The sequence below is a fragment of the Lepisosteus oculatus genome, chromosome 4, assembly GCF_040954835.1.
Source record: "Lepisosteus oculatus isolate fLepOcu1 chromosome 4, fLepOcu1.hap2, whole genome shotgun sequence".
NCBI lineage: Eukaryota > Metazoa > Chordata > Actinopteri > Semionotiformes > Lepisosteidae > Lepisosteus > Lepisosteus oculatus.
This window is the reverse complement of record NC_090699.1, coordinates 54,613,440-54,628,661: the sequence shown is the minus strand read 5'-3', so window position 1 is coordinate 54,628,661 and position 15,222 is coordinate 54,613,440. Positions and strand designations below refer to the sequence as shown.

At 38.5% G+C, this 15,222-nt stretch overlaps 1 protein-coding gene across 3 annotated transcripts in view; it reads right to left on the bottom strand.

Moving 5' to 3' along the window:
• LOC102698477 (semaphorin-3F) overlaps positions 1 to 15,222 on the bottom strand; it is a 106,454-nt gene that overhangs the window by 39,077 nt on the left and 52,155 nt on the right. For all 3 annotated transcript variants that reach the window (XM_015347368.2, XM_006630710.3, XM_015347369.2), the window contains exons 3-4: positions 1,969 to 2,129; positions 1,542 to 1,604 (exon numbers count right to left, since the gene is read on the bottom strand). In XM_015347368.2, the coding sequence (XP_015202854.1) occupies positions 1,542 to 1,604; positions 1,969 to 2,129 (224 nt within the window). The remainder of the gene's footprint in view (positions 1 to 1,541; positions 1,605 to 1,968; positions 2,130 to 15,222) is intronic.

The window sequence follows — 15,222 nt, the reverse complement described above, 5'->3', positions numbered from 1 at the left end:
AACCCCAGCAACCTTAGAGAACATGGGAATTCCTCCTTAAGCAAACATTCTTAAAGCAGACCTGTTTAATCCTTCTCTTAATATGCGATTGTCATAGGGTGGTCACAATGATGTAGCAAATTGATAATGACAAAAAGACATATTTTCAAGAACGCCTGTAGTGAACAATGTGATCTTTAAGATCACACTAACAAATGGACAGCTATATGTGATGCATTAAATAATAAAAGACAAGTGAAAACGCACAGAAAGATCCAATATGGGGTTTCTGGGGAGATGAAGCCTATCCAACAAGCGCAAGGCAAGACATACCCTGAACAAGACGCCAGTCCATCGCACGGGCAGGAAGATTAAATTAACCAAAGCCTTTCAATGAGCAAATGGAAGAGAAAAATCTCAGCAGATGAACGTGTGCTGCTATGCCCAGCCACAGCAAAAAACGGCAAAAAATAAAAAAAGAGAAGGACATGCTGTCTGAGCCACTGAGAGGGTAAGGAGTCTGAAGAAACCAAGCTGAGTATATAAATTAGCACAACCCTTGTCTCAAAAGGAGCACAGGCCAGTGTTTTTATAACATCTTAAAAAGTTTTTTTTTTAATTCATCTGTGTTCAAGTCGGAAAATAAATAGAAGCTGGATGGAAGTGGAGATAGGCAGGGAAACATGGTCAGCAATGGCAGTGGTGACACACAAAGCACATTCTCTGCCCTGGAGCTGAACAGGCCATTTCAACAACTGCTGTTTTCTTAATCCCTTCTCCATCATAACTGTTGTTATTGGAATTGGTCTACAAGATCTCTTCTGCTGTTTATTTTCAGGTTTCATTCACATTGAGCTTCATGGCCTTCATAGTATCCAGCAAGTACACACTGCCCAGCGGCTGTACATATCAAAAAGCCCCTTGCTTTCCCATTTAAAAAATATAAATATTGAACATGTCTACAGGCACATACTAACACTACACCCAGACATGGTAGGATTTGTACTTAGCTAGGTTAGTAATCAATGCAGTTCACACAATTTATTAAAACTATTTTAATGGAGAACTGCAATAAGGAGATCAACAGCAGTATGAAGCACACAAATTCCATCTGTCATCTGTTTCAGTGTTGTTCTCATTTCTTTGGTTTTCTATTTTAAAGGAAGTTTGCTCTTCTAGGGGAGTGCTAGCTTTTCATATCAAATTAAGAGGACCTGCCTGTGGCACAAATATACAAAGATAAATTTTAGTGAATGTGTGTGCACACCTATACACATATACTGCCATGATTTCATAGATTTCCAAACAAATGTGTTAATACCCAGTGTAATGTTGGTACGTACCACGACTTACCAGCATATACAGTAGGTTTTCAGAGTTAACTGAAATTAGCAAAACTAATATTGATTAGAATGAGTTAAGATCTCAGTTATTTTTTTCTACTATCAAGTCTGGCTATGTGTGATACCTATAATATTAAGGGCTGTTGCTAAATCACAGTGAGCTTCCCCTTACATAATACAAACCACTTCATCAAAAATGTTTCCAAAAGTCAAACCTACATTTGTGTCTTTCCCAGATAGAACACACTCATTCTTTCTCTGTGAAGATACTGGCCAGTGGATCTGTAAAAAAAAAAAAGCAAGTTTTGAGTCACCAACAACCAACAAAGTACATTCAAAGTTATTCCACAGAAGTACAAAGTGCAGTTAATTCTGTATCCACATGCTACTTTAATCTGCCTGCACATCTTCTTGGCTAATTGTTGAAGACAGTTTTGAAAGAAACAGCCATGCAGTGCATTCACAAAATTGTCTAGGGGGATGTCAGATGTAAGGAAAGGATTTTTCACAACAGACCATATTAATAACACTATTCAAAATTCTAAATATTTTTCAGGTAAAAAAAGTATTTAACAGTCAATAACCTGTGGATAGGATCATTTTGCATAGACACAAATGAATGACATCTGTAGCAAAAGCCTCTTACTATTAAAGGCTCCTTGTTGATGTCATGTAGGTCCAGTGAAAGGATGTAATCCTTGCTCCCAACATACATCCGGTCATGGTCTTCATCCATTCGGAGGATCCGGTAATCCGTAGTATTCAACAAGAAGGAGAAATGATGAGCAGTGCCAGTGGATTTCAGCTCTGTCAAAAGCAAATGGCGGGAAAAAAGGGTCAAAGGAGAGATTCGGTCCATGTTTTCCTCAAGCTAAGGTGCTTTATCCCACAAATAATTCTCTATATGTGGCATCTCTGCTTCTGAAATGTTATTCGCAGACCAAAAGGCAAAAAAAAAACCTTAATCTTTATCTTTTACAAACCCACATGTTAAACTTAAGCCATTATTGCAGAGTTAGGTTATACTAAATAGACTATCATGAATGATTGGTAATGTCAACTCCAATGACAGAGGACTCCTCCATATGCTGCATATGCTGCTTTGCAGGTAGCTTGAGATTTTATTGTCAGTTCAGTGGCATTCAGTAGATCACCTCCCAATGTGCAAACACCACTCGTATAATAAGGCTGATAAATGATAGCACAAAGGTACTCAAATACACATACAATCACTCAAGACTCTACAATGAAACAAAGCACTCTCTTTGGCTCTGAAAAAAACTTCAGCCATTCAACATTTTGTTAGAGAAAGGTCAACCAAAAAAAAAAACTTTAAAAAGACTCTTGACCAAGAGAACCCAGTCAAGTATTTTGTAGCATTTAAGTGAACTAGAGGGCATATTTCCAAGTCTTTGGTTACTTTACTGTTCGAAGCTTTATTCTGAGATCAGTTTTATTCTGAATATTATTCAATTCTTGATCAAATATTTGTGACTGAGGCCTATTAGTGATTGTGGTCTCAAAGATAAAACATATGTCCCTTCCCAGGGTGTGTTTTCTTTACAGATGAAGCTGGAAAAAGTGAACCCCTCCTCACCACTACAATCACAGGCCCTAGAGTATAAATGGCTGGTGATGGGTCGCTGTTGGAATGGCTTTCATTAAAAAGGTTACAGACATACGCTGAATTCCAGAGGCCAGACGCGAGCGAAAGCTGCCGGACCTGAGCTTCTCTTCCATCAGCCTGTCAATAACTTATCAGTGTCTGTTTGTCTTTAAATAAAAGCTCATTGTGGCCATCTGTTGGGTGGGCCCAGCTCAGCTTTAAGTCTTACCTCTGAAGAAAAACACAACTGGATGAAGCCTATGTCATGGAAAAGACTGACAGTTTAAGGGCTAAAAGTCAACTGTCTTTCAATCTGGAGAGGAGAACAAATTTGACTGTCTGAGACTCTTCCACTTCACGTCACAAAAGTCCACTGTCTTGTGTTATTGCCAGGCAAGTACAGTACCTCACAAACCTTTTTTTAACTCTTATTAAACGTTTCTTCATGGGGCGCCTATACAAATAAGCAAACATACTGCAAGAAAAACCTGTACAAAGAATACTGACTTGACCCGTTCAATTTCTAAAATTCCCCTTAACCAGACAAAAACTACAAGCCAATTGACAAAGAAGGCCAGCATTATTTTTTTATTCTAAAAATATTATTTTTCCTCCGTCAAATCAATCATACATTCATTGTAGCAATAATTACTAATAAGTATTGGGTACAAATTAAGTGTAATTGCATATCATTTTCTTTGATTAGTCACTTTGATGGTTTGTGAGCTATATTTAGAGTAAAAACAATCAAATGAAAAGTAGTCAAATTTTATTCTTGCTAAATTACTTTTTTAAACACAAATTAAATTACTGTGTTCTATTTTCATAATACAACCATACAGTATTTCCGATTACAAGAGTCTATCCCTAAAGAATTGTATAAAGAATAACAAAACTTTGTTAAACTGCAGGCTGTTGTAAGTATTTCTGTAAAAGTTTTCTCAAAATTTAGGAATATACATTTCCAAATAGTAACAGAATATTTATCCTTTTTCACAAAGAGACTTTTGGCAGAATATAATATTTGAAGATAAACATTATTCATATGTTGGATACTGTAGCATTATGATGTGTTTTCAATGCAATGCCAAGATAGCTCAGCAAAAAAAACAAGAACTGAGAAGCATAAAGGAATCGTGTTTACACTGGAAAATCAGGGTCAGGATCAAATAGCTGATGCATGGTAAAAGTGTGAGGACATTGTAACTTTTAAAACTTAGCACAACGCACTTACACAATGGTAAACATGTGAAACTTCTCTTTGAAATCTACAATTATTCAGGTTAGTAACATGTGGGTGATACTCAATTCACACCATGTGTTATACGTACATCAGCATATTTTTTCTTACAGAGAAAAAGGAAAAGGGATTGAGAAATTTATGAGAAAAGAAACTCACATAACTCACTCAAAAGCATACAAATATCATGGCTAAGCTAGAAAATGGCACTGTTTTACTTTTTCTTCTATAGAAAGACAGTGCTATTCAAGCTCTTTAACCACTGACAGATCTTCCTTCATGAGTCATCAGCGATTTTCATGATGCACTATTCCAATTAACAACCTGTTGACTCAACACAGAGCATCTTACTTATGCAAAACCCTACTTGTACACTTTGCAAAATGCAACTGATCCACATCTACAACTAGCAAAACTAATGTTGCTTGTGTTTAACACTATATCCATGCAACCACTACAACAATATACCCAAACTCCTCAAAAAAAGAATACTGCAAATAAAATTCTTTAGGATTTGTTATACAAAAGAACAGGAACTTTCTACTGCCTGGCCTGAAAAAAGGTCGAAGCCTGTCAGCTACCGTCTATTATCTTCCCTTTTCACAAGATTCAAACATTTGCACTGTGTATATTAAATGTTGATACATTACACAACTGAAGCTGTGTAATGTGATAGCCTGTTTCTGTGGCCAGCCACCTGTGGAAACAAGCTGCAAGTCTCGAAAGGACTGAAACTCCACCAATATTGAAATGAATTAATTGAAAAAATAAATACAAAAAATGGTTGGGGCTATTACAGCAATTAGGTAGGATACACACACTGTTCCACAAATGACTGCCTGATGTATGTTCTTCTATGCTTCATTTCAATATTATAATAACAATTCAACTAAATCTGCATTGTGCAATACAAAGATTACGAAGAATACGAAGCCCAAAATGGGATGACCTCATTGACAACAGAAATTGAGAAAAGAATCCAGGAGTACTGCTTCATTTTGAGACTGTGCTGCCTTCACCTGGACTCTTATCTCTTATTATTATTATTGCTGCTGCTCTCCAGGTCCAACACATTTAGGAACCAAGAAAAGGAAAAACACCACATTCAAATCCCATTATGGAATCAACTGGCAACAGATCCATTCAAGACCATTATTATTTCCCATTGGAATTTTGCTGTCTCAAGTTGGGGGGTCCAAAGTTCTTTAAAAGCAGGCATTGTTCTGAAGACTTTGCCCCAGTGGCATGGAAATAGCTCTATTAAAGGGAAAAGTGAAACTCAGTGTTGCTTATGAAGAGCAACTCGATCCACACTGGCTCTCAAGGTGGGCATTGGCAGAGGATGGTAAGGTGATCCCTACTGGAGGTCTGTATTCCCAGCAGGCAGTCTAATCACAGTCCTGTTTGTTTTCCAGTCTAATGAGTTCAGACAATCGAGCCTGCTGTCTCGATCACAGCGCTCACCCCTCCTGAGCCTCAGTGCAGCACTAGAACCTTAGCAGCCGCTGCAGAAGATGTAGCAAAGAAGTTACTGCAACAGGTCACTTCTTCCCGTCCTTCACCCAGTCAGATTAAGGACTTGACGTTGGTTTAGTAAGATTGCTTGTTTAAGGACTGAGATTAGGTTCAATAATGACATTTTTTATCTCATCCATTTAAAAACATTATAGATTCCTTGCAATGATCCATTGTGCTTTGATTTAAACGTAAATTTCATCTTGGCTATCGTGTTCTACCTAACAGAAATGCCTTTGGAGCTTAATGCTTAATGTTTTCCAAAGCAATTGGATTCTAAAACACTGATAGCTAAAATTACTTAAGTAAAAATAAAACAATTCATTTAAATTTGCCTTTCCATATTTTCTTTAGCTTTGAAAAGCATGAAAAGGAGCACAATCCACTTATAGATACATCACACATCCTTTGTGAAGACTTGTTAACTTGAATGCGATATTTGAATGATGCTCAAAACACTAATTGTATATAACAATCAGAAACGGTTAGTGTATGAAGTAATTTAGATTATATGGGCTGAAGCACAACAATGAATGTCATTTGCTGAGCAGGCACTGACTGACATAAGCATTTGAACTGGCTGCCAGACCCTGCAGGCAGCAGTGCTGAAGATTTGGAGGTTTGTGAGTTCAAGTGCTCGGGGAGTTTCAAACAAATCAGCGCAATAAATCCCCCATAAGCCAAAGACTCTCCAAGAAACGAAAGAGGAAACCTTAATCCTCCCAAAGCAGGGTATCTCTGAAGCACTGAGACGTGTTCTGCTCATGACCCAGCTTTCCCAAACGCAGGCTGGCACTCGTTCAGCCTGCTCTCACCAGGATGGCTGCCATACTGTCCACTGCCTCGTAACCTGAGCAAGGGCACAGGTGCGGGCGCTGACAGGCTTGGTAAAAGAAGCCATCTACAGGATACTTTATTCTGTGCCAAAGCCAACACACTGTCCCCTTTCTAACTGCATTTCTTGCAAAACATCTGACACTGGCTCCACCGATCAGCATTCCATTAGACTGATCACCCATTGCCCTTATTAAACTTCTCCAGCTCACAAAAGGATTTGAACACACAAGGTAGAAAACGTCTGATAATCGCCACTTCCCTGTTCTACTTTCTTAAAAAACTAGGCCTTCCATACTCAAACTTAAAGGTTCTGAGTAATAACAGTATCTTCATAAAGTACTGCATAGGATGTTTCGTATTGCTCCCCTGTTCAAGTGTGACATACAGGTAATGACTACATATTTGTCCACTGTACAGGCTCTGCATTGTACCAATAAGTATCGCAGTACAGAGGTGCAGACTCAAGGTCACGGCAGCAAGATACTGCCATCATCCCTGTGCAATAAGCATTAATAACGCCACTCTCCACAGCACATGGTTCCTTCTGTATATTAGAATGAACGGAATCCAGAGTAATTGCTTTCACATTTCCAAGCCAGGAGTTTTGACAGGTGGATTTCCAAATTAACTGCCTTCCAATCAATTATAAAAAAAGAATTGAGAAAAAAACACAACCAGTCATTCTGTTCTAAAATGACCATTGCCTATCACTCAAGTAATCCAGTATTGGTCTTGCTCTGCCTCTCCTTTGTTGCTATACATTTGTGTTTTTTGTATCTTGCTTGCTCCAGAACAAACTGTTCCTTTGTAAGTACACTATGTTGAAGTGTACAGCCAAGAGCCACTGCTGAACCCTTATACTTGCAATACTCCCCATGTTGCTGAAATGTAAAGGGTGGCTTACTGCTTCATCCATCCCTAGAATGTAGGATATGCAGCAATGACAAATTGTGCAGCAATTTGCCTTGAAGCTCCAAGTAACTCTCCTTCCCACCAAGAAGGGTATAATTACCTGTATGTTCTCACCCTCTGCTCCCTGCAGTTCTATTCATTTCACAGAGGAGTCCAGGTAATTTACACCTTGCATCAACAACTGTGGGCTGCACACCATTGTGCACAACTAATCAGAGCTGGGTATGTATAAGCTGAATGGATTTCATTATGTTTATCCAGTCCCACTAATGCACAGACAAAGTGTTTTGCCCATGCTGAGACTGTAGCAAGGACTGATCGGCTGAGCACCTACTGTATACAAATGTGAAGGTCAAATAAAAAACATTGTAAATGTTGAAGGGGAAACAATTTAAAGAAATTCGTGTTTTAAATACACGTTAAGGTAATATTAAACTAAAACTTAAAAAAAATCCCAATTACATCAAGAAGTATACAAGTGGAAATGATCATAATCCACCCTTGTGGTTCTCAGTGTATTATTCTAGAGATGAACATTTTATAATTTCTCGTTAAGTACTGGATCTTTGGAAAGATTAGCGAGTTAAAAATGAGGATTCTCTTACAAGAATTATTTTTCAATACACATAGCCCTACCCACATTTACATTTCCAGGCAAATCCTTATAGTAAATGAAGCTCATTATGGGATCACAGAAATCTTTTCAGCTAAGTTTCAAACTAAAACAAAATTGGCTCATAACTTCATTTTGCACTTTATTCCTGATTTCACTTTTTGTGATACAATGAAGGATATATATCTGGTTTTCAAAGGGGTGAATTAAAAGCATTGCTGCTGCCAAACACACAGTTGAGCATGTTCTTGCATGTAATCGAGTTGGAAGTGTGTTTGGGACACAAGTAGAGAAAAGCAAGTAAGCAATTGATAGACTACATTAACCTAAAGTTAGAGGTAGGAGCAGGGGAGAGAGGGGATAAAGACTTTTTCTTGTCTCACATTTTCTATTATTTACACCTATAGACTTGCACAACAAGCATGGTTTACAAGTCAGCTACATCGAATCAATGCTAGTAAATACATTTCAGTCAGCAGGCTAAGATTCCGATGTCAATTTACACAGTCAATAGGAGATAAACGGGTCACAACATGCTTAACTTTTTTTCACATGAAAGACGTTCTCAAACCAATGTCCGACAAGATATTTACAGTACCATCTTTGTTTTAGCAGACCAAAGACCAAAGCAACACACTACACAGCTCTGCTTGTCTCTGCAGATATAGAGCTTTTGAGAGATGGTTAAACCACAGCAAGCAAAATTCAGACAGAAAAAAAACCAATTGTTCAAACAGCAGGGAGATAATCCAGAGACAACAGGCAGAGGGCCGCTCAGGCAGGACTGGGAGAGAATTCATGAGGACATAGATGGATATCCAATTGCATAGCTTCAGGTTCACCCTTTCTCTTTCTCCTAAGGGGACTTCGTAAATCAACAGGTACCCATGGCTTGCGTAAGACAGGACAGACTTTGATGTCCTTCTCATCTTGGGCTTGAACTGGGGAGGTTTAGGCTCAGGCAGAGGGCAAAGTTATAGTGTATCTGACCTATTAAGCAGCAAGTGATACAGATTGCTATTCATTTGGGTATAGATTGCCTTCCATCTCAGACTGCTTTGTTCTTCTGAGCATATGTACAGATAATTCTATTGCAGAATGTGTCATTTTTGCCTTATGCACTATTACCCTGCACAACTCCACAGAGTATATACTTTAAAGTTGGTATGTTTTAAGCCTTTACTTTTGGAACAAATCTGTGGTTATATAATGTGAGAAATTAACTGAATTAGGAACAATACAAAAGGAACAGCACTTCAGACCTGAAAATCTATCCACCCATTTTCTAAATGCTTTATCCAATACAGGTCTGCAGGGATGCCAGAGTCTATACTGGTAAAGCAGCAGGTGCATGGCAGGATACACCTTGGATGGGACGCCAGTCCATCACAAGGCACACAGACAAACGCACACAATCACACCAGGGCCAGGTTTGACCCAGAAGTCAATTAACCTATCAGTTTGTCTTTGGACTGCGGGAAGAAACCGGAGCACTCAGAGGAAACCCACATGAATTCAAGGAGAACGTGCAAACTCCACACAGATAGCACCCAGGGCCCAGCATTGAATCCAGGGCCCCGGTGGTGCAAGGCTGCAATGCTAACCACTGCATCACCATGCCACCTACAGACCTGAAAAAAAACTAAGGTTAAGTGAATTGTTAAATACTGATAACAGCCTTAAAACAAAGTAAATCAGAGAATTCTTCCAGGTCTTAAGAAACATACATATAGGTAATCCAAAATACAGCTCTGGGGAATACTAAAAAAGGTATGCTTATTAGACTTCTAATGAAGTGCTATAAAATGCATATAACAACCATGGTCCACTTGAATACAAACCATTCTCTCTGATGCAAAACAGTTTAAACATTATTCAATAGAAATAACCCCCCAATAAGTTCTCCTGCATACTAGGTTTTAGGTTTCCTAATTGTACTGTACTTTAAATTGTAACAAATTAAAAGGCAATCTCTGTGCTCTGTGTACCTATAGTTATATATAGAGTGCAAGAACAGTTTTTATATACAAATAAATTCTTGCTGTTTGCAGAGCCAGATAAACTCCTTGGAGGCCCTAATCACTTCTACTTCATTGACCCATAAAAATTCACATGCCACCAAAGTGCCTATCACTTTCTATAGGTAGATGGGTGATCAAACATATCTGGAATTATTTTTAGGGGGGATAACCGATCCTTGCTATATATATTTATTCAAGAAGAGATCTTTGTTAGTTTTTATTTGCCAAATAAAAGAAACATGGTAAGAATGTCATTCCGAATGTTTTTCGAAGGCTAGAGACAGTGCCTGCTCTGTCTATTGGATACTATGTCCCTGGCTGTCTGGAGGTATAGAGTTTGTAAAGCAAAGGGAGACAAAAGAATGACTTTTCTTGCCAACGTTTGCAACCTATTAATCTGAACACCAGGAGGTGTATTATTTTTTCCAGTCACATATAACTTGAGGTGATAACTGACATGACAACTTTGTGCTGATAAAAAAAGGCTTTTTTCGCAACATGCTACAACCTGCAGTTCTTCACCACCGTATTGAATTTCATCTAAAAAAAACTATATGTTTGGCATATGGAACTTTTTTTTTCCTTTTTTAACCATAAACCCTTTATGCTATGCTTTGTGTGCGAGCATGGCGGGGAGGGGAAGATTGGGAGAGATTAAAATACTACATTTTGTCATAAAAAATATCCACAAATACAATTTTCCAGTTCACATTTTACTTGTGTTTCTTTTTTCTACGAAGGTCATAGCTCCAACCATACCAGCCACTTCCAGTCAGAACGATAACACTGTAACATTAATCCCTAAAAATCCTATGTGATATTTTTGTATTAGGTGTGAATGACATAACACCCCATTACCCTGTATCAGTGTTCTCCCCTCTTGTAGAGCTATCAGCTTTGCTGTGTCTATCCTAAAAAGGATAATCTGTTTACTGTCTTGCAGTGCTAGGCTGAAGTGCACTAGGGTCTTATAGAAGAGAAGCTTATTCAATTAATGTCTCCAATACTCTTAAACATATTTCTTTTGTGGTTCTGCAAAAGTCTGTGACATTTTAAAAATAAACCTTTACTCCACTCCACCTCAAGTACTTTTACATATTAAAGAATGACAAACAAGTCTACTGCCACCATCAATACAACCTATTGAATAGTTTTACTTGAAGACAAGTTTCTCTTTATCTCTCTTTACAAGGACGTGAATTTTCATATTTTATGAGGAACCCAGATCACTGAGAATGTTGCATCTGGGGTGTGCTCCAGGGCTATGAGACATTCAGATTAGTACCTTACACTACACAAAGATGGCTTGGTATCAGACACTTGAGTTATTCTTGTTTGTGCTGTAAATATCTCAGACTTAATCAAGCTGATTTCCTGTTGTCTGGTGATAAGGGTGATCCTCTGTAAGACAAACAACTCCGAGCAGAGATAAGAGTGACAACCAGGCACATCACCTTAAGAAGACACACCAGTTCCCCCCAACAAACATGTCAATCAGGCACTAAAAAAAGGGATAAAGTTCTCCTTGCTGTAAAATAAAACTCAAACCTTCAACTGAGATGAAAATTCAGTGCTGGGGATCTTAAAAGGGTATATTTTACAACACTTACAACACTGTTGCTGACATGTACAGTATAAGGATAATGTTTGCACTTGATAGACAAATATCAACTCATCAGTTATCCAGCATGGAATGTTAGCACCCTAATACTTAATTTCATTACACCTTATATTTTATCACACTAGATACAAAGAAAATCCTAAGTGTCTGTCTGAATCAAGACCAAACATGATGGAGTGTAAAAAACTGTTTACTGAGATCTGTTTGGTTTTTGAGACCTCTAATGCCAATTTAAAATATCACATTTTTGCCATTGTAGACAAGATGAACAACATTTTACTTCACTTGTAAAAAAGTCTATATTAGAGTCTATATTAAAGAGAGCAAAACGGTGAACCTCATCTTTTTTTGTGAATATCAATGCATTAAAAGATGTTTATATAACAATACCCCATTCTTAATTGGAAACAAAAAATATTAATTGAACTACCAAGTTTAAGAAGACACCTCAAAAGTTAATATCAAACAGGTTTGACAGGAAAGTCATTTTAAAAGCACAAACGTGCTATGCTTGCCTGCAAAATCTATTCTCATGCTTCAGTAAAACGAAAGAGAGGTATTTGTGTTTGCTCACAGAAAATGACAGAATGCTTCAGTCAAGAGCCACTTGATGTGGGTTACTGTTACAAAGCAAATGTGCAGTTACCAGCTCTAGAAAAAAATACACCCATGTCTTCAATGTTTTAAAAAAGTTCATTACTTGACCCCCCTCCAAAAATATTTCCCAACCCAAATCCCCATCATAAATTTCAAATGATTTAAAAAACAACTTAAAATACTATCTGTGTTTTGCCACTACGTAACAAACTAAAAGATCAATCTCTTCTCTCCTCACTCTGTCGCTGCAAGAAATGGTGCTGCAACTCAGTATACTTATTAAAGATAAAAATCTTCTTTATGCATTCCAATAATCCTTCCTTTTGAAGAAGGGAGGTAATGAAATATGTTGTTGGTTTGCAGCAGATTTGTTGGGACCTTGTCATCATCTATCAGTACGGGGATCTCCTATCTGCAAGGTTATCTTCCACCATCCAGCGTATTGAATGGGGATGAAGCTGAGAGGAAGAGCACAGACAAAAACACATACCTGCCCAGGCATTTTCAGTACGTTGTTTGAATTCCCTCTCTGCACCTACCTTCAGAATCCTATAAATGACAGAGTATGTGCCCTTGCACAACTGCAGCTTGATTCCAGCCATGTGTGGAAGCTGGAGTATGTGTTCACCATCTGTACAGTGTCATCGTGAACATCTCACGTGCACATCTAAGAATGCATACCGTGCCAGAATGTCTGCTTAATTCTTAGTTACCCTGCTTTCAGGAGAAGCTAGGTGCACCTAACCTGAACCAGTAATCTACACTTTTTTTTTTTGGAAGATAGGCATTTTTGTTTCATTCCTTGACAACTTGAAATGCAGGGATCAGGAATTTTGTTTTACATGTCACAAAATGTACTATACTGTTACAGATCTTGAGTGTATAAAGAGTTGATCCACAGATGATTTTGAACTCTATTTAGTGAATTCAAAATGGTGTCAAACTTAAACTCTTAAATACCATGTACAGAGCTCTAAAGGCAAGCTGAAGACTCTCAGACATCACATACTGGACTCTTAAGCAGTTTAGTTTGGTTTAGAACTGCAGTTGCCACATCAAAAAGTAGGGGATATATTGCAGAATCTATGTATCCATATTTAATTTAAAATCCTCTCCTTAATTTTAAATCTACAAATTGAGAAACAATTACAATGGTAATACAAGGTTCATCACTTCAAAAGACATTCCCACAATCACATAGCATTTTCTTCTGCTCTATTTTCACTACAACTGCCAAAGGCAGGCGTAGTATAGCGTAGTGGGTAAGGCACTGGATTCATAATTGACAGGTTGGCAGAGTCCCGACACTGCTGTGCAGGTAAAAAGGTTTTTTTACTCCCATTGCTCCAGTCCAGTCTTTAGTATAAATGAGCACCACATATCCTAGACGTAGACCCTTTGATGATCCTGTGTCCCATTCAAGGGGAAATCATGTGTTTTCTGATCTTTTGACCCCTAGAAACTAGAATATGCTGCAGCCCAATTAGCCTTTGAATTGAATATGCTCTACCCAACCAGACAAGAGGACAAAAGGCCCATCTTGATATTGTTTAAAAGGTGCCCACCTTAGAGACTCAAAAGTCTGCTGATGCATTTAAAGCCTCGTAGCAGGAAGGTTCCATTCTAGCTGTGTGACTATTTTAGATGTTATTATATTCTTCTTCTATTTTTTTTTATGGGGAAAAAAACCTCACAAAATAAAGGGATGAACCAATTTACAGGTTTCATACATCTTGATTGTTCACAGTCCTAGACTTGCTTATCTAGGTTGACACTGGGAAACCAGGCTTAAGATTTGTGAAACCACTGGACCATGTTATGGAATTAAAAACCAAAATTGTAAAATGTCAGCAGGGATTCTCAGTTCACTACACTGAAACTGTAATGTGCAACACTTTCACAGCCAACCTACCCAGCTACACGTGTTTTAAGCTGGTGGACATGGAAACTAATCACAACAAAAGGAGCTGTCATGGTATCAGAAGAACATACAAGGAAAAACACATTAGAGGAGAAATAGGAGTTCAAAAGTACGCTACATTAGCTCAGATGACTATACTAAAAAAGACTGGCTGGTTTGGGGCCCGGATATGTAGCCTCAGGCATCTGTCTGTTTGGAGCTTGTATGTTCTCCTAGGTTTGCAGCAGTTTTTACTAGTTGCTCCAGGTTCCTCCCATCTCACAAATGCAGGTGCTGGCTAGGTTTAATTAGGATATTTTAAATGCCTCCTTTCTCTATGGCCCTGTGAAGGATGACCCCTCCCGCCCAGGGGAGATCAGTGTGCTCTAAGATTCACACTGTACCCAGGGATGGGCTCAGATCAGACTTCTCTTGGATAAGTAGCTCATTGATATTGGCAGCACTTTAAAAAGGTTTACTCCAGTTAAGCATAGCCAAAACAAAATACAAAGCATTGGGATCCACTGGAAAGCAGGGTACACACTTGCTAAAACCTCTTTGATCAGTTTTAAAGATTAAAGAAGCTTAAAAAAAGCCAGATGAGTGCAAAAGGTGCAAACCCTGCCTAACATCCATTGGTAAGTGTAATGAGCAAGAGAAGGAAATGGAGTCAGTTGACGGAGAGGACTGTCCAGCCCTGCTGTGACAATGGCTGAGCATACAGCAGCTATATTGACTGCTGTTGAAAGGTGGATAAAAGGCAGACAAGAGAAGAAGTGATAGAAAACTGCAGCTACAGAAGTCTCCGTGCAGTGTCACAGAAGACATCCTTGAAATGCAGAGACTGAAAGGAGACTTCCAAGACAACCAAGACCGAGCCCTTCTAAGGCGAAGAGACACTAAAGAGCTGACAGGCCTGAAAACAGGCCTTATCACCAGAGTCTATGAAAGTTTCCATTTGATCCCAATCAGCACCCCCTTGCACTTCGTTATCAACAGTTCCCCCTCAGGGATGGACTATTGACTTGGCAAACAAGC